Source organism: Protopterus annectens, chromosome 13.part0 (assembly GCF_019279795.1).
Source record: "Protopterus annectens isolate FY-2018-M chromosome 13.part0, PAN1.0, whole genome shotgun sequence".
Lineage (NCBI taxonomy): Eukaryota > Metazoa > Chordata > Ceratodontiformes > Protopteridae > Protopterus > Protopterus annectens.
The window spans coordinates 1,363,182,349-1,363,202,170 of NC_056747.1; the positions used below are offsets into that span (position 1 = coordinate 1,363,182,349).

Sequence of the window (19,822 nt, forward strand, 5' to 3'; positions counted from 1 at the left end):
AGGAGTGTACCATATAACTGATTTAGTTTCCCATCCCCCTCCCTACTGGTGTGTTGTTTTTTTTTACTTGGTTTTGCAGGTGCCCGCCCCTACTGTAAACTTGATCTAGGACGCTCCTCCCAGTCTAGTGTCATTAGCTCATTCTGCCCAATACAGAAAGAACATTTGAGAAAGCCAACCAAGTTAGTTTCTTAACCTTGAATTACCTTCTGCTCCTCCTTTCTCCCTTTCCACTTTACTAAAAACTTTGCTAGAATCTCCCTGTGTTCTGACTGTGTGTGCTGGTCAGCTGATAAGTACATTTTTTGGCACTTCTTAACTGTTCAAAGTTGAATAATATAATAACTGAATTCAGTTCAAAATACATTTTGAACAAACTGCATTTATTTAAACTGTATTTGCTTTAATACTGCTACACCCTCAAGTATGCTAGCTTGCACTTGAATTGTTTTAGCGCTGTTTTAGCTGCTTTTCTGTTAAAAAAAATCTAAGCTAGTCTCCTGCCTTTCCTGCAATTAGTCTAATCCAGATACAGATTTGCTGTATCCAGGACTGTCTAAGCTTCTGAGCCCCCCAAGCCTTTTTGTGTTGGAGGGAAGCCTTCTAGCTTATCAGTGGGAGTGGTAAGCACTAAGTAGCCCATCTACCACAAGAGGAGTGGTTTCTAGCCCAGGAATTGCAGTTTATTGGCCGTTTGGGCAGTTTTTCCATCTCTTTCAACTTTCTGGTTTAAAAGCCCGCGTTTGCACTTGTTTTAAGATCATAGGATCATAGATTAGTACTAGGCTAACTGCCATCATGAGCCATTTTAAGCCTAGCCAATTACCCCATGTGAGAATCAAACCCTGCACCTTGTGTTTCTAAGGCAAGCACCTTAACCATCATACCCAACCTCCCACCTTTCCTGTAACTAGTATAGTCCAGATATAGATTTGCTGTATCCATGACTGTTTGTAAGCTTCTGAGCAGTGCCAAAGTCTGCTCTTCCAGTTTTTCCCCTAGATCTGCTAGTTCTCTTCTCTCCTTCACTTTTCCCAGCTTATTAGTCTAGCATTTTACCAGACGTCTTGTAGCAATTCTTGTAGCACACAAAAGTGCTAACAGCACTAAACGTTCTACAAAGAAACCACTCCAGTACTTAAGGCCCACCCCTCCAGGCATGTCTAAAAGGTCAGCTCCCAATGCTTTCTCCTATTAATCTGGTGAACTTGGGCCTCCTGAGGCACTGTAGCAACTGCCTCATGTACACTGACAACCCTCTCCTCTTACCTCCCAACACTCAAGACTTGCGAGACATACACTTACATATCCAAATTGGAAGCCACACACTCTCCAGCCAAGATCTGAATAGCTGGACAAGAGAAGGTCAACACTTGCAGCACACCACATGGAACACACAGCCTTCTAGAACACACACCAGCACTGCCTTCACATTAGAACACAAACCACACACCCACCTTCATGGAGGCTCTCAATAAAAATCTACCCAAACAGCAGAGACCTCCAAGGCAGAAACACACTCGATCACCACAACACAACACTAATCACGAGACACACAACTCTCCTAAACAGTGTGTCACTTAACCAAAGCCCCCAAGGCAAAACAGCATGCCCAACAGACTAGTCATAGGTGACTCGATGGTGAGGCACACTGATGTCCCACTTACTAGACTGAATAAGGAGAAAGTAAAGGTCAGCTGCCTGCCAGGCTCCGCCACAACACACGCAATCAGGTCCCTCAACAACAGGTACAAATATGACACTGTCATTATACATTTAGGTGTGAATGACCTAAGATGTACCTCCCTGGACTACATGAAAGACATGGAGGAGCTCTCGGATTATGTAGTCCAGGCGGGTATAACCCTAGCTCGGAGCAGCAACCTACCATCACTCAGAATTATATCACAGTACAAGCAGAAAATGACTGATTTCAACAACTCGCTAAGTTTCTGGTGTCATTCTAAGGGGATCCAGTATCTGTCTGCCTGGGATAACATGAGTGACGGACCTCAATGCTTTGCCAGAGATTGCCTGCATCTGTCACCCCTGGGCTTCCGGATACTGGCCAAGGCTCTTGCCACCCCTATAGTGCCGTTTTTAGGTGGTGCTCCAAAGACCAAATTACCACCGTAACAGCTACAAACAAATGCAGTCTGAGGGTCATGCTGCTCAGCGCTAGAAGTCTAAATAATAAAATGCGCTCGCTCGAAGCACTCAAAATGGAGAACATCGACATTTGTGTCACAACAGAGATCTTGTTCAAGGCAGCAGAAAGCACCCCGGCACTACCAGGCTATAACTCATTCCCAGAACTTGGACTTGAAGCTCCAAAGGCAGTGGTGTTTCCATATTCATAAAGAATGTGCATACCTCCAGACTGGTAGCTCAACATAATGCATCCGAGATGCTTCAAGTGTAGCTAACACTGGGTAAGACAGAGATTCAGATCGTAGCCTGCTATAGGTCCCCAACCATGTCCCAAGATTCGCACTCCACGTTCCTAAGCACCCTGTAGAATATTAGGGTCCAACCTAACACTCGCATACTGGGCAACTAACTACCCCTCCATTAAGTGGGAAAACTACTCGTGTACCAATACACTTGCCCAACCTTTTCTGGAATTCATTAATTCCAATGCCCTGGACCAGCTCGGTCTTACCCCCACTAGAGGTAGCAACATCTCTGACCTGGTCATTACTAACATGTGTGACCTTTGCTCTACACCGATAATCAACTCCTCCCTGGTTAGATCCGACCACAAACTTATCACCTTGGAAATCCATATCCCTCCCAGCCCCCCCCCCCCCACCTCCGCAAAGGTAACCACCATGAAAAACTTCTCCAAAGCTAACTTTGGGCTCCTAAAAACAGAAATGGCTAACTTCACAGCACCCAAGCAAATGGAGAATAGCTGCATGACCGTAGAATCATAAACCAATGCACTGCACGAATACGTAGACAAATGCATGGATCTTGCCATGCCCAATAGAACCAAGATGCTCTCATCCAAAAAAAGTAAGACAATCTGGTGGTCCCCTGCCAAAAACAAACTCTACAACAGGAGGAGGAAACTGATGTGGAATAAGGTGACGTCCCAAGACTGGAAAAGATCCCTTATCAGCCTCAACAAAAAGTTGAGATACTTCATCAAATCCTCTAAAGTTAGCTATGAAAACAGAACTGCAGCAGATAGTAAAGACAACCACAAGGCCTTCTATAGTTATGTAAAGAATCTCCATGGCAATACCCAAATTTGCTGTGAGCTACTGCACAATGGAACCTCCTATAACAGGGATCTGCAACCTTCACTATCAAGAGAGACATTTTTGGCCCCTCTCCCTCAAAATAAAATTCATCGGGAGCTACAAAACCTATTTGACCCCTAAAATGAAGACAACAAAGCGTATAAAGCTTTATATATAGTTACTGTACTAAATGTAAAAGAACTAAGCTTGTAAGAGCAACATTTAAAATCTGTCCATATTTTTGTTCCTTGTGTGTGCATGTGTGTGTCTGTGCGTCATATCTCTCGACCTCTTAGAAAAAGAAATCTGGACAAAGCCATAAATAATGGAGCACAGAGGCTCCAAAATAGGGACACCTTTTAAATACTGCTCTTACAAACTTAGAAAGTTGATAGAACAGATTTTGCATTAGCATTAATTTTTAAGGGTATGAAGTCTGAAACTCAAATTTCTATTTTTCTGACTTCAGCCCTCAATGATTTGCCAGAAAACCACAATTTTATGAGGAAAAAACACAAAAATATGAGGCAAAAGTCAGGGCATTAGGCGAAAATCTGCACAGCTGAGGTGTGTGTGTCTGTGTATCTGTGTCTGTGTAAAATGTATGTTAACAGAAACCATGTTATTCTACCAAGTTCCTAAGTTTATAAGAGCAATATTTAAAGCCCGTCCCTATTTTTGTTCCTTTGTTCCCCTTGTTTTGTGGCTCTGTCCACATTTCTTGTGGTAAGACTTTGAAAGGTATGAGAGGTATGGAAACCTTTCAGGAGATGCTGCCACCAGGGGATTGCATGATTGCTCTCATTGTGTGTGGAAAGCATGGCAACAGAAATAGTGTTATTCTTGCAAGTTTATAAGAGCAATATTTAAAGTCCATTGCTCTATCATTCTGTATGTGTGTGTGTGTGTTGTGCAGTAGAGTGGCCATTATTTTTCAAAGCTACAGGGAGCCACTGCGGAGGGGTGTAGGAGTCGCATGTGGCTCCAGAGCCGCAGGTTGCAGACCCCTGTCCTATACCAAGCCAACAGATATTGCCAATATACCGGCCGACAGATTCAGTGCCAACTTTACCCCCCCCCCCAAAGGACCAACCACAATGCCAGTAGCTTGCCAGGCACCCAGTATTACTGCTGCACAGGTTAAAAAACAGCACTATCCAAGGCCAGGAATACAGCTTCTATGGGACCTGACAATATCCGTGCCTATGTTCTACACGAGCTACAGAGTGAACTGGCACCTCACCTGTGTGCCCTGTTCAATCACAGCCTCACCTCAAGCTTTGTCCTTACCGAATAGCACACTGCTACAGTCATCCCTCTCCACAAAGGAGGAATGACTACAGACCCTGGGAACTATTGCACAATTAGCCTGATGAGTCTGATATGCAATGTTATGGAATGCATCATCATGGACCTAATAAACATGGATATAGGGAATCTCCAAACTCTAGATCCACCACAGTTTGGTTTTGTGAAGGGTAAATCATGCCTGCTCAACTCGGTCAACTTCTTTGAGTCAGTCACCAGAGCTGTGGATGAAGGCAAAGTGGTTCATACAGCCTACCTTGATCTGGCCAAGGCCTTTCATACCATCCCCCACTCAGGAATCATAGAAAAACTCATTAAGCCAGGCATCAACCCCTATATCACTACGTACGTTGTAAACTGGCTCACACGTAGAACCCACACAGTGTGAAAGTAGCTGACTCCAAGTCAGACTGCCAACCAGTCATGAGTGGAGTCCCTCAGGGTTCAGTCCTGGGTCCTCTCCTGTTTGGTATTGCCTTCTCTGAAGTCCAGGCCAACACGAAGAGACTCTGGCTGATAAAGTTCGCAGACTATTCCAAGTTTGGTATTATTAACTCCCCAAGTGATGTTGACATCCTACAGAAAGGCCTCACTGAGACCAACAACTGGTGTCAGAACCATAGCCTTAAGCTCAATGCCAAAATATGTGTAGTCATCCCCTTTGGGGAAAAACCCAATTCCCATGAATTACCACACTGATGGTAGTCCACTGAACACAGAAGGCATTATAAGAGATCTGGGAACACAGGTGGACAGCAACCTTTTTGACCCACCACATTGCCACTGTGGTCAGAATGTCCTTCTGTGTGGCACTTCTCATTACTAAGGGTTTTGCATCCAGGAAGAAAGAGGTCATTGTCTCCCTCTATTCTTCCCTCATTAGGCCAATCATTGAGTACAATGCCCCATTTGGCATGTACCTCACTAAACACCTGCAACAACTGGAGAGGCCACAAAAGTACCTCACAAAGAGGACCCTAGGCCTAAATCATTTGTCCTATATGGACAGACTCAAAAAATTCCAACTATTCTCTGTCTCATATCACCTTAGAGGCAATCTCTGCTTGACTTAGAAAACCATGTCTGACCCAGCTCTGTTAGAAATGCTACATCTAAAGAAATCCCAATACCTATGCACCACACGCTCCAGGAGATCTCAACCTCATTACCACAATCAACAGAACATGCTGGAGGGGACAGGTTCATAACCCAGAGACTGCATATGCTATGGAATAGACTTCCCATACATGTCAAGCAGAGCACCTCACTGGCCCTCTAAGAGAAATCTTGACAAGTGGATGGGAAATAGAAAATTCATCCCAGATTTACTCGACAAAGGCACTGGGAACTAAGGTCGGGTGGCACGATGCCAGGTTAATCCTACGGGCTAGGCTTGTAAAGGCTCCAGGGATATTAGCCTAGTACACACCTATGAAGATAGTGGTACAAACTCAACTGAACATGTGGGGAAAAAAATAGACAAATGTAGGTTTTGTAAAACAGAATTGGAAACTGTCACACACCTTGTTGCTGGCTGCGACATACTAATGCCAGCAAGAGTGTATAGTGAAAGGCAAAAGAATGTGGCAAAACTGCTGCACTGGGGATTGTACAAACATTATGGTGTTGAAGTGCCTGAAAAACACTGGAAACATGAGCCATAAAGCGCCATAGAATATAATGAAGTTCACATCACATGGGATTACCCATTACCAACAGTTCAAAAGACAGATGCGAGAAAAACAGATATTGTGGTCTATGAAAAGACAAAAGTAGAATTGATCTTTGAAATCGCTATACCCAGTGACTACAGTGTCTTGTGTAGAGAGGGAGACAAAGTCAAAATATCAAGATTTGCAGCCAGAAGTGACAGCAATGTGCAAGAAAGATACCCAGACAGTTTCAATAGTAGTAGGAGCAATGGGTCTCATAAAAAAGAATCTACAATTGCATTTAGATAGGTTACCAGTACATGCAACTCCACGCAAATTGCAGGAGGATTCATGACTGGGTACATTGCGGCTGCTGTGAAAAACACTTTTGGCTGACATTAAAGATTGAAACAATACTAATTTCATGAGCTTTAAATCATACTTTGACTTAGGAATGGGTTCCATTTCTGGCATGGTATTACAAACCCAAGACTTGGAGAAATTAAAAAAAAACAAAAAAAAAAAAAAAAACAAAATAAAGTGAACTGCACCATCAGAATGGAAGAGACCATCAGTGCCGGAACTCTGAACTAGGCCTGCTGGTGGACGATTGCCATGTGGAAGAGTTCGGGTGCAATCCCTTAATGTTTGAATCATGTCCTGAGGGAGGGACACTAGGCAGCTTGTTGTGTCTTGGTGGCATCCGATGAACTAAATAGCCTGAGTTGGTTGAAGGATGGATTTCCAACAGTTTATGGATATACCCAGACAAAGCTGGAGCAAGCAGTCCCTATTGTGGACCAATGAATCCCTTTGTTGGTGCAACAAGGAGCGAGTTGTCTAGATAGGGAAATAGCTGAATCCCTTGTAGCTGGCATGCATTTGCTGAGCACCCAAGGGGCTGTGGGTGAGACCAAAGCACAGGGCCCAAACTGAAATTGAGTGGTTCACTGTTGGAATACATCTCCTGGAGGTTTTGGCTATTCTGATGTAGAGATGGCCACTCTGGACAGCAATCAAGCACATCTGATTGTTTGCATGTACACAAGACTAAATTGACGCAGTGACCATCTTGAACAGGGTTTTCTTTATGTAGAGTGGTAAGGTCCAGAATTGGCCTAAGGTCCTTGTTTTTCTTTGAAACTAAAAAACAAATCTAGAACATCCTGACCATGCCTCATCTGGTGGGCCTCTTGAATGGCTCCATTTTTAGTCATTGAGAAGTTTTCTTGTGGCCAACTTTTGTTGGCATGATGGTACATCTGAGGGCAGCCGTCTTATCAGAGGATAGGATGGGAAAAGGGAACTGCATATAATCTCTAGATATTATTCTTCATATCCATGTATTTTGAATGATGGCCACCCACATAGGAGAGTAGAGAGATAAACAACCCCCAACTACCTCCAGAGGAGAACAGTCTGGCAGTCCTTCAGGGACAGTGAGGATACCAGTCTGAGAAAGGTCCATGATGGTCCTGGTTTTGCAGACCACCTTGCTCTCTGGGTCTGCATCCATTAAAGGGGCCACTGTATTGGGGTTACCCCTGTCAGAAGTGGATTCTAAAGTTTGATGCTTGGCTTTTGGGAACCACAGAGATTTGAGCCCCTTTTGGTTCCTATTATACATTTGAGAGGTCTCAGATATAACTAACAGCAGAAAGCACTTCACTACCTTGCTCGCACTTCTATCTACTCTGTTACATAAAACAATGAACAAGGACGATCCATAATTAGGAATGCATTTGCAAAGGACTCGCATTGTCCACACAGTCAGAAAGGTCAAGTCAGGCTCGACACCCTGTAGTAATGTCTGCTCCCAGAGCATGTGCTGCTCCGCTGGCAACAATATGCACGAGTCTTACACAGAGGTCAGTAATGGTCAGCATCATGCTCCGAGCTGGCTACAGTTTTGTGGAAAGTTATGTGGGTGGTCTTCGCAGAGAGGCTAGTGGTCACTGTGCCAGATCTTTCTCAAAACAAGTCCCTGATACATACATCCTGTTCCCTAAATGGTCCAAGCAATAAATTCCTTATTGGGCAGATTAACAGTAAAAAGAAGTTATGTTTTACCATAACGTTCCATCTGTATTGTTGATCCTCGTTCAGTCATTACGCATGGGTATCGGTTCAGACTGCGAAACCGAGCTGGCTATTTTCCAAGCTCATGTCAGCTTCAAACTCTCGAGCTAAACTCTTACCCACAATCCCCCTCTCCCTGTTACCTCAGATTGAGTTTGCAAGTCAAAGAAGGTAGAGGCTACCTCTGGTCAAATAACTTAGAGAACCGGATGGTGAGATCCACTAGAAACCACAGGAGGGGGAAGGAGGTGGGTCGTAATGACTGAACGAGGATCAACAATATAGATGGAACGTTATGGTAAGACATAACTTCTTTATCTGATATTGTTAATCCTCGTTCATTCCTTACACATGGGACAGAGTCCCCAGCTAACTCTATTCCTGGGAGGCTCTCATGGAAGGACATTCCCGAGCACCATAGAACCAAAAGATGCTCTTCCCCTGGAGGCCAAATCCAATTTGTAATGATTGATGAAGGTATGAGGCGCAGCCCAAGTTGCCGCTGCACAGATGTCATGTAAAGAAGCTCTGGCATGGAAGGCAGCAGAAGTTGCCACTGACTTTATTGAATGAGCTTTCATGGTAGTAGGCAACGAGATATTACGTTGTGTGTAAATAAAGGTCACACAGTCCTTCAACCATCTAGCTAATGTGACCTTAGCAACAGCAGATCCTAATCTAGGTCCAGAAAAGGCCAAAAATAACTGGTCAGATTTACGAAAGGGTTTAGTCCTGTTTAGGTAAAAACGGATTTACTTGTGCATATCAAGGGTATGCAGGCAATACTCTCCTCTGTTTGAATGATTGGGAAAGAAAACTGGCAATTCAGTGGCTTGATTAATGGACATTTCAGAGATCACTTCAGGCAGAATTGACGGATTAGTTCTCAGAGACACTATCTCTATGAAAAATCAAGTATGGACTCTTGATACATAAAGCTTGAAGTTCAGAAATGAATCTGGCAGAAGTAATGGCGACCAACAAGGTTTTCCATGACAAATACTTGAGGTTGCAAGAAGAGGCTGGTTCAAAAGGTGGCATTGTCAGAGCTTGTAGAACTAATGATAAATCCCATGGTTGAATAGGTTCTCTAAAAGGTGGCTTCAGATGATTCACACCTTTTATGAAGACCTTGCACAATTTATGGGACATGAGAGGAATCTTGGACACCCTCATGACAATTAGAAATTGCAGCCAAATGAATTCTAATGGTAGAGGCCGATAGACCCCATTGAAAAAGGTCGGCCAAATAGTCTAGTATTAAAATCAACACTGGTGCCGAAAAGGGGTCTACTTGTTTATCTTTCAGCCAACAGGTAAATCTTTTCCACTTGCTCAGATAAGTAATTCTAGTGGAAGACTTATGAGAAGCAATGAAAATATCACATACTGGTGAAGAAAGATCATTCTGTCCGGCAATCAAGGGAATTGGAGTAGCCAAGCCGTGAGCTTCAGGCTGTTCAAGTTGGGATGAATCAGGTTCTGTGGATGTGAGATCAACTCCGGGGTTGGATGGAGAATCCATGGTCGATCTAGCAGGTGAAGCCAAAGGAAGGGGAACCAAATCTGTCGAGGCCAATATGGTGCTATGAGGATCACCTTTGCTCTTCAACCGACGGGCTTTCTTCAGAAACTGGGGAATGAGGGGAAAGGGTGGAAATGCGTAAAGAAGACCCGAGGGCCAATCGTGGACTAGAGCGTCCCTGGGTGACTGTCCCAGAGAGGGAATCAGGGCGAAGTAGTTGCTGCATTTGAAGTTGGTCGGGGATGCAAAGAGGTTGCAGCAAGGACGGCCCCAGCAGTGGAAGATCTCAGCCGCTATCAAGGGATTCAGGGACCACTCGTGAGGTTGAAGAATGCACCTGTGGATTCTGTCTGTTACCACGACGGAACTCCCAGGAATGTGCGTTGCAAGAAGAAAACAGTTGGTAGCCATCGACCATTGCCATATCCTCATGGCCTCTCGACAAAGGGGGTAAGATTTGGTTCCACCTTGCTTGTTGATGTACCAGACCACTGCCATGTTGTCTGATTGAATCGCAATTGTCCCAGACGGCAGCAGGGAATGTAATGCTTGCAACGCCAGAAGCACCGCCATCAGCTCTAGGACATTTATATGCAGATGGGCCTCCAGTTCAGACCAAGTGCCTTGGACTGTCTGTCCCTGACATACCCCCCCCCACCCCATCAGGGAGGCATCCGTGGTCACTGTGGCCTTGGGCTGCTGGGGGGAGAAGGGGCGAGACCATTGTGAGAGATTGTGTGTCATCCACCAATTTAAATCCTGTTTGCACCTGTGGGTTACCCGAATCATGGCTGTTAGAGGATGCTGAAAAGGATACCATTGGGTGAGCAGTAGCCATTGTAGAAGCCTCATGTGAAACCTGGCCAGGGGAACAATGGTGATGGATGCTACCATGGAACCCAACAGCTGTAGAACCAAGTGAGCCGTGGATTTTTCCCTTAAAAAGATTGGAATTAGTTATTGCTTTATCCTTAGAATTCTGTGCTCTGGAAAAGCAGCTCTGCAGTTTTTTGTGTCCAAGATAACCTCTATGAATTCTGTCGACTGAGATGGGGTGAGATTGGATTTTTGCCAGTTTATGGTTTTGCCTAAGCCTTTGAGCAGCGAGGAGAGAGTATGCAAGGGCTTTTTCCAGAAGATGTCTGGTGGGGGCAGAAATGAGCCAGTCGTCTAGGTATGGAAACACCTGGAATCCTTGAAGTCGCAAGAGAGCTGTGACAACTGCCATGCACGTTGTGAACACTCTGGGGGCTGTAGAGAGTCTGAAGGGCAGTACTCGGAACTGGTAGTGACTGGCTCCTGCACGGAAGCGCAGAAATCTTCTTGATGGCCTGTCCACTTTTATGTGGTAGTACGCATCTTGAAGATCTATAGAGCACATCCAATCATCTTTTTCCAAAAGCAGGAAGATAGACTGTATAGTGACCATCTGGAATTTTTGTACTCTCACAAACTTGTTCAATATACTGAGATCCAAAATTGGTCTCCAGTCCCTGGTTTTCTTTGGCACCAAAAATAGTAGAGTAGAATTCGGATCCGATTTGGTCTGGAGGGACTATTTGGATGACGCACTTTCTTAGCAGCTTTTCTATCTCTAGTGCTGCTTCTTCCCTTTGACTAGTTGGGACGTCAAGAAGGTTTTTTGATGGGACAGGACAAAGGTCAAAGGGGATATGATAATCTCTGGTTATGATCCTTTGTACCCAAGAATCAGTGGTGATGGTTAGCCAGGCAGAAGGGTACAAGGAGAAACGTCCCCCAACCACCTCCAGAGGAAAGGAATTGGGCCGCTCTTCAGGAGTGCTGATGGGACTGGCCAGGGAAAGAATCCCTGGAACCTTGGTTACGCGGTCCCCCTCTGCCCCAAAAGGAGAGTCTTCCCTGTGAGTTTCCCCCTCTGCCTCTGGGGGAGAACTCTGCCTGTGTGTCACGGAAAGGACCCTGAGATTTCTTGAACCGTATCTTCCCACTCTTTTGGTTTTGGCAGAAATCACGTTAACGGGAAGAATAATGGACACCTACGGCAGAAAGAGACTTACCGTCCTGTTCACATCTGGCCAGTGTGCTTTTAACTTTGGGCCCAAATAACGAGGAGGCCTCAATGGGGGCATTAAGAAAGGAAGACAAAGCGTTCCGCGAAGTTGCACAAGCTCATCCAGGAATGTCGTCTCAAGACTGCAGCTGAACCCGCTGCTCTAGCTTCTCATTCTGATGCATGAGATATCAGTCGCATAGAAGAGTTGGATATAAATTCAATGGTGGCCAGCTGAGAGGCTACTTTGTCACAGACCTCAGACACAGCACAGGCCAAGGTTTCAGACAGCTCAGAAACCAGATCCCTTTGAAATCTGGTAAAATGTGCCATATAATTCAGGGACCTGATAGGAAAGGTCGCTGAAGCAAAGGTGCGCTGCTTCCCTATCCTGTCCAGGGCCCAGGACTCTGTTAGGTGGATGGACAGTCTGGCTTACTTCTTCTGCCAAAACCTTTTTTGTTGCGGCCGCCACTACCAAAGCATCCACAGGAAGACCTTTGGACCAATGGGGATCCGAAGCAGGAGGGGACAAGATCTTATCTGACCTCCGGGGAATAGCTTTGACGGTATCAGGAGCCTTCAAGCACACTGCACGATGAGCCAGACAAGTACATCGGCAGATGGAATAACCCAGGAGGTAGGGGACCAGGCGCGAAAGGCCTGCAGGAACACAGATTCCTCAGAGGTCGGACTAGAGGACTGCCAGTCACGTCTCTGTTGAAATCCTCAAAATCCTGAAACAAAGGATACCTCAGAGATTGACAAAGGGGATCCTTCCCCCTCATCGAAATCTGTGTCTTCGGTGAGGGATTCCTCTGTGGAGTCCATGTGCTTCCTCTTACACAAACTTTTCCGGTGGACCTCCTCAGCGGGAGGAGTTGGAGAAGACAGCGGAATAGGGGATTCCTGAGGGAATATGTCCTGCGGCCCTTGCACCCGGTGTCCGCTAGGTGCGACTTGTGAAACCAGTGTACCAGAGGAGGGCGGAGGCAAAGACACTCCGGTATAGACAGCAGCAGCGAAAGCCTTCTCCATCAGTTGGAAGGCTGGTCCACCCGAAGAGGAGTGCATGTCTAGGACAGGGGTCACCCCTCCCCTAAGTGGCTCAGCCTGCTGACCCGGAGTCCCTGGATGGCTGTGGAGCAACAAACTATGCGTGTCACACCTGACATCCTGGGTCATAGCAAAACTTTCCTGCCATGAAGGCAACTGCGGTCCCTTGGTGAGATCCATAAAGGGGACCGCAGAAGTGTGCTATATCCATGGACTTCAAAGGCAATTAAGGAGGAGAATAAGAAGGGGTCTTTGGAGATGGGTGATCACCTCTCAAGGAAGGATAGTTCCTGAGGGGTGGGATACCTCTGGCCAAGAGTATCTGGTCCACAAGATGCAAGAAAGGCTTCTAGTGGACCTCACTGAGACTGATGGAGAAACAGGCCTCTCCATAGAAGAGGCAGACTATGCCCATCTCATCTGTCCGCACAGAGGACAACGGTGCCGAGAGAGACTGGACTACTGTTGTCTGTACCGAAGAAGTCATCTATGCCGAGGTCATGGTCTGCACCGAGACAGGGATAGGTGCCGAAGTGGACAAAATTGGAGTTAATAATAAAGGCGTCTATTCCAAGGAAGATCTCTGAGCCGACGTAGTCAAGGTCTGCGCTGATACAGTGGTAATAGTCTGAACCGAGGAGCCCCTGGGTGCCGATATATAAAAGGCTGCAGGAGAAGACTGAGCCGAAATCACTAATGGAGCCTAAGGCCTCGGTGCCGACTGTCTAGGCACCAAAAGCACTGGGGCTGACTGAGTGAGCTCCGGAGTCGAAACTTTAGTCTTTTTAGGTTTTGGTTGGCGGGAGTCCCCAGCCGGGGACGAAGGCAAAGATTTAGCCTTAATAGGAACATCCAAGGTTTTCTTATGGGCTCTAGGAGGGGTTGAGGCCTCTGACCCAGAAATAGCCTCTGAAAAGGGAGATTTAAGAAGTCCCTTCAGTAACAGCTTGTTTTTCCTTTCCAACAAGGTTCTATTAGAAAAGTTCGCACAAATAGTACAGGATGGGTCAACAGACAAATGGGAAGCCCAAACAAACACACAGAGTGTGCATCAGAAGTAGGCAGTTTGTGTCCACAATCAGAACACCACTTAAACCCCCGGACTACCTTTCTTATCTGCCATGACAGCAAACTAATTAATAAAAAAGGTACCAGCAATGGTACAAGAGAGTACCTGAAGTTATGGGAGAAAAAGGAAAAGGATTACCAATGATGGTAAAGAGAGAATACCTTGCGGTAAAAGTGGTAAAGAAAGAAGCAGAAAAACCTGAAGAAATTATATACGCTAGATGCGATCGGGTAAGAGACAATAAAATATGAAATTTTCTGACAGAAATGTAATCTGTATAACTATTAAACAAATGACTGTACTTGGCTTAGAGAAGTAGCTTGACATGATCAAATGACAACGCGGCAAACGAAATCTGAGGTAACAGGGAGAGAGGGATTGTGGGTAAGAGTTTAGCTCGAGAGTTTGAAGCTGACGCGAGCTTGGAAAATGGCTGGCTCGGTTCGGAGGTTGGAACCGATACCCATGCGTAAGGAATGAACGAGGATTAACAATATCAGATCTGTGACCTCTGCCAGTTCTTTTAATAGTCATTGCCACAATAATGGCATCAACCACAGGTCCCATGATCCAAAACTGACTGTACCGGGGGGGGGGGGGGGTCTGAGAATACTGTCTGACTTAGGAGTACTGACTCACAGGCATTGTGCTCTTGCCAAGACCTCCTGATGGCCACATCAGTCAGGCAGTCCCACATCAGGCAGTCCCACAGAAGAGACAGCCCAAGATGTAGAGGGAACTACGCCACATGCCTCACAAAGAGCCTTCTTGTCCTGAGAGATTAGTGGGACCAAGATCCCATCTGCTATATTAGAGAATCTCACAGGAAGTGGCATGTTTCAGAGGGTGTCTGAAGTGGGAGGCTCCAATACGGAGGCAGTGTACCTCCTCCTGTACATCCTCTTTCTTGGAAAGTCAGGAGGGTTAAATCAGACTCCTCAGACAACATATCCTGCAGCTGAACAGTGTTTTTGAGGTTAGTCCCACAGCTCTGACCAATGTATGCATGTTGGGGCAGTGGTGAGTCCAGGGTGGAGATAACATTGAAGTCATCTGTGCATCCAGTCTCCGTGGAGAAGCAGTGATCCTTCCCCATGACTTGAAAGGCCATATTCACCTCAGCTGGGTCTGAGGAGGCCATCTTGGTGGCAAGTTTCCATCTTACAAGAGGAGGAGGTGGGTGGCACCAAGGAGGACAACCCCAAAACACAGAAAGTAGAAGGCCTTAAATGAGAGGATCGGTGCTGATGTCTGACAAAGAGTCATGCTAGACAACTCTGAAGACACGGCTTTCAGATGATCGTACAGATACAAATTTAGCTCAGAGAGAATCTGGGTCAAGTGCATCACATCTAAACCCTCTGGAACAAAGCCTGACTTCAGGGGTAGAGTCCGTTCCAAACCCAAACGTGCACCAGAGAAGGATACAAGATGGGAGATGCAGGACTAGCCCTATACACCAAAAACATAGAAGGGAGATGGAAGGATGCCAATCTCAGTCTTCAGAAATGGTTGCATTATACGATCTAAATCAGTGTCTGAAGTACTCATGTAGAACTTTGTGATCTAAATCAGTGTCTGAAGTACTCGTGTAGAACTTTAAAGTAGTACATCGAGGCTGCTAAGGTATGCGAGAGAGCTCACTCTCCAAAGTCCTACTCAGAAGGTTCGTCAGGCATAACAATCAGCTCAGCCATAAATGGAGCTGAAGACCACTCCAAATACTCAGACCTTCGCCATCTATTAATGGGCATTTGCTTTTCACTACGTTTATCTTGATCTGCAGTCTTCCTGGCCCGTCAGTCTCAGGATCAAAAGGCAACAGCCATTTCATGATTAATTTGTTCCTCCTGTCTGAAAGGGCACAAAACCTAAAGCCTTTGCACACAGAACATTCAACAGAAAGATGCTCCACCCAACTTGTGGGGGTCTTGTGGGGAATTTTGTGGCCACACTTCTGACACTTCCTAAATCTTTTCTTAATCAATAAGCACAAAAAAAGAGGAGAGAGACAAACACACAGGAATTAATATTATAAATGTGCAATAATTAACCCTAATTTTAATGTTCAAACTGCATGAGACACAAGAACCAAAACCTAACACTATCGAAATACAACACTAAGTATGTAAAACTGTAATATACAAAAACAATACATAATGCTATCTAAAGCTCTAAGAATTATTTTTAGCAGAAAGTAGAATGGGCAATGGCAGGCGATCTAAGGAAAGCCGTTCCTTAAAGATTAAAAAAACTAGTAAGAAGTATTAGTATTATACAATTCTACAAGTTTAATCAAAAGAGCGATAACAATAAAAAAAGTCCGAGAAGGAGCACTTAGTTTGGAATCTACAACAATCTGTAGCCGAACAATATGGCAGTAAATGAGATCTGAGTTAGCTTCAAGAATTAAGGGTAGACAAAATTTAAAGGGGGTCAAGGCTGAAACACCAGCTTTGTGGGCTTGGATCCAGCAAGTGGTTTGAGGACCCATAAGTCAAATCAGACAGACAAGATTAATAGGAAACATATTCCTGTTCAAAACCTACAAGTCAGAATCAAGAAATCCCCAGTGGGGTCTTTGGGTTTTCAAGGAAATTTCTCTTTTGGAACATTATAGCCAGACTGGACAAAACATCTGCATCCTTCATTATGGATATACAGCGTAAGCCTTGGGCAAAAAAGAACTGAGGATGTCAGGAGCTGACTGCACCTTTATCTAGGACATATACATGTGTACTAGTTCCAGGAAGAAACCGGTCCATGCTGCAATGTCCACAGTTTGCCCAGTGGAGTGGACATGCAACTACAGCTAATTCCCACAGGTACTCAATTCTACTGCACCAGCAATAAGTACAAAGAGAGGTATTTCCACAACAGGGTATTAAAAAGCTTTTTCAGAGTCAAAGCTGAGACTTGAAGGGGTATACCATTTCACTCACAGGAAGATGCAGAAATATCTCAGAAAAGATTAAGTTCTGCTACATTTAATAAAACTGATCTGATTTAGGCCACAGTATACACTATCAGATATTTCAACCTACCTGTCAACACAATCATGAAGTTTAAAATAAGAAGCCCTATTCTGCATGAACTGCACCAAGTGGGTGATTATGAGGCTTTAGAGTTAAGGTACCACAGGAGTATTTCAGGGTTAGAGCCTTAAAGAGATTTGTCAAAATAGCTTAGTTATTACTGTATCAGTCTCAGCAATCTAGAGACCTGCAAGCATGTTTAACACAACTGATAAATACAGTTGCCCATCTGCCTCTCTCAAATGGAAAGCAAAACACAAATATTTGTTTAAATACTTACTCTTTCTTCCTGACGTTTCTTTACTTCTTTTCTTATTTTTTCTTCAACTTCTTGTTTCTGTTCCAAAAAAGGCATAATAGAAGCTTCAGCAATTTTCTTTAATTTGGATAACTACATAAGAGTTACAGCCACAGGGCTAAGCTAACAGACTTGAGCAACAAACAGTGTTGGAAAAATGACATTCTTCTTGGCTGATGGAAAGTTACGATTATCAGTATCATTATTAATGTTAGCTTAAAATACACAAAATATTTACAGCAAAAAGAATGAAAACCTATCCCAAGCTTTACTTCCAAAAAGAAACAGTAAAAAAAGGATTGTGCTCTAAAAGGTCTTGACAACTCCCTCAGCACTTATAATGCAAAGAGCAGACAAAAAAAAAAAAAAAAAAAAAGTGGAACATGCAGAACAGTGAATCCTGAACTTGTATATACCAACTCCAAAACTGTCATACCCCAGAGAAAAGGGAATATTCTTAAAAATGGCCACCTCATACTTTGCATATGAAAGTCCACTTTATTCAGCCAGTCACTTATTTCAGGACTCACTCTAGCAGGTTTCAACATAATAAATGGTTTCTAGTTTTCACACTGGATACAAAACTTTTAGTTATGTACTTACCATAAAGATAGATGTAGGTGATCCATCTCGCCTACATTCATAACTGATGGGCTCGGAGCAGAGAATCGGCTCAGACTCGGCCGATACACTAGCACAAAGTCTCTCATTGGCTGGGCCAACCCCTTATCCCAGGATGCACCACGCCCAAACCCCCAGATCTTGCTTGCCCCACAACTCACCCACATGTGCCAAACCGACTGCACAACAGTGTTTCCTCCAGATCCAACAGGTAGGGGGAAGGAGGGCGGGTATGTAAGAATGTAGGCGAGATGGATCACACATCTATCGTTATGGTAAGTACATGACTAAAAGATGTAATACAATCCTATCTCGCCTACATTCATAACTGATGGGACAGCGTCCCTAGCACCTAGATCCTGGGAGGCTCACTGGAAAACACTCCTGAGCACTGTGGAAAGTACAGTTTTGTACCTACATAAATGTAGATGTTCGAAGATCCACATTGCTGCAGTCCTTACATATGGGTAGTGCGCTGTCCTCGGTCGGCCCGAATACCAAAGTATTAGGCTGACGTCGGTCAAGGCGCTTAAAACTGACATCAGGACGTCAGGGTACAAAAGCGCATGACCGACGTCATTTCCTCAGTCTTTTCTTGCCCCAGATGTCAGAAGGCCCTAACAAGAAAGGCCAAAGCCAAAACCAGCAAAACCTAACCAACCACCCGTGCACTAACCATATTTACAATATGTACAACATAAACCACACCACCACCTTCAACAACAGAGGGGAAGGAGGGAGGGTAAATTGGACTGCAGCAATGTGGATCTTCAAACATCTACATTTATGGTAGGTACAAAACTGTACTATGTTCTTCATCTTACATTGCTGCAGTCCTTACATATGGGTAGAATCCCAAAGCAGAGGTAAGGGAGGATGGCAAAACTATAAAGCATTAGGAGCTGCCAACATGCCCTGTAAAATTGCAGTGGCAAATCCAGCCCTAGATTTAGAGTAAAGTGGAAGGTGGTAATGCTTAGAGAAAGTATGCACTGAACTCCAAGTAGCTGCTTCCAAAATATCTTTAGTAGCCACCCCCCTTAAAAAAGCTGTAGAAGTGGCAGTAGCCCTAGTGGAATGAGGCCTAATCCCAGCTGGAATCTCCTTACCATGATGGGAATAACAGAAAGCAATACAAAAACCAATCCATTTAGAAATAGTTTGTTTTGAAACAGGTTTGCCCTGAGAACCCAAAGCAAAAGAAACAAACAACTGCTGAGACTGCCTGAACCCTTTAGTTCTGCTCAAATAATATCGCAACTGTCTGTGTATATCCAAAGTGTGCAAAATCCTTTCCCCTTTATTTTGGGGTTTGCATAAAAAGTAGGCAAATGAATAGTTTGGTTTAAAGCCACACTAGAAACCACTTTAGGCATAAAAGAAGGGTTAGTGCAAAGACACCCTATCCTTGTGGAAAATTAAGAAAGGCTCAACTGCCATAAGGGCCTGTAATTCAGAAACCCTTCTCGCAGAGGTAATGGCCAACAAAAAAGCAGTCTTCCATGATAAATATTTCAACTCTGCCGATGCTGCAGGCTCAAAAGGTTGTAGAGTGAGTTTCTCCAACACAAAATTGAGATCCCAAGCAGGAGTAGGAGCTCGACGTGGGGGTCTTATATTCTTTGCCCCTCTAAGGAATTGCTTAAACAAAGGCTGAGAAAATAATGGTGGGTCACAGTCATAGTGAGCAGAAATTGCTGCAGCATGAACCTTTATAGAGGAGAAGGACAAACCTTTGTCCAATAACTCAGTAAGGTATTGAAGTGCAACACTTAAATTAGGTTTAGAAACATCAAAGACCTTTGCTGTACTCCAAAATAAAAATCTCCTCCATTTATCTGCGTAAACTTTCCTTGTACTAGGCCTTCTGGCCTCCAAAGTAACATTCAAAACTTGTTG

The 19,822-nt window shown here is 44.6% G+C and overlaps 1 protein-coding gene across 1 annotated transcript in view; it reads right to left on the reverse strand.

Annotated features, from left to right (window-relative positions):
• Positions 1-17,359, reverse strand: part of LOC122788070 — a gene marked incomplete in the record, with an annotated part of 451,975 nt that extends 434,616 nt beyond the window's left edge. The window contains 1 exon segment of the mRNA XM_044054992.1: positions 17,285-17,359. Coding sequence (XP_043910927.1) covers positions 17,285-17,359 — 75 coding nt within the window.
• Between the last annotated feature and the right edge of the window lie 2,463 nt (positions 17,360-19,822).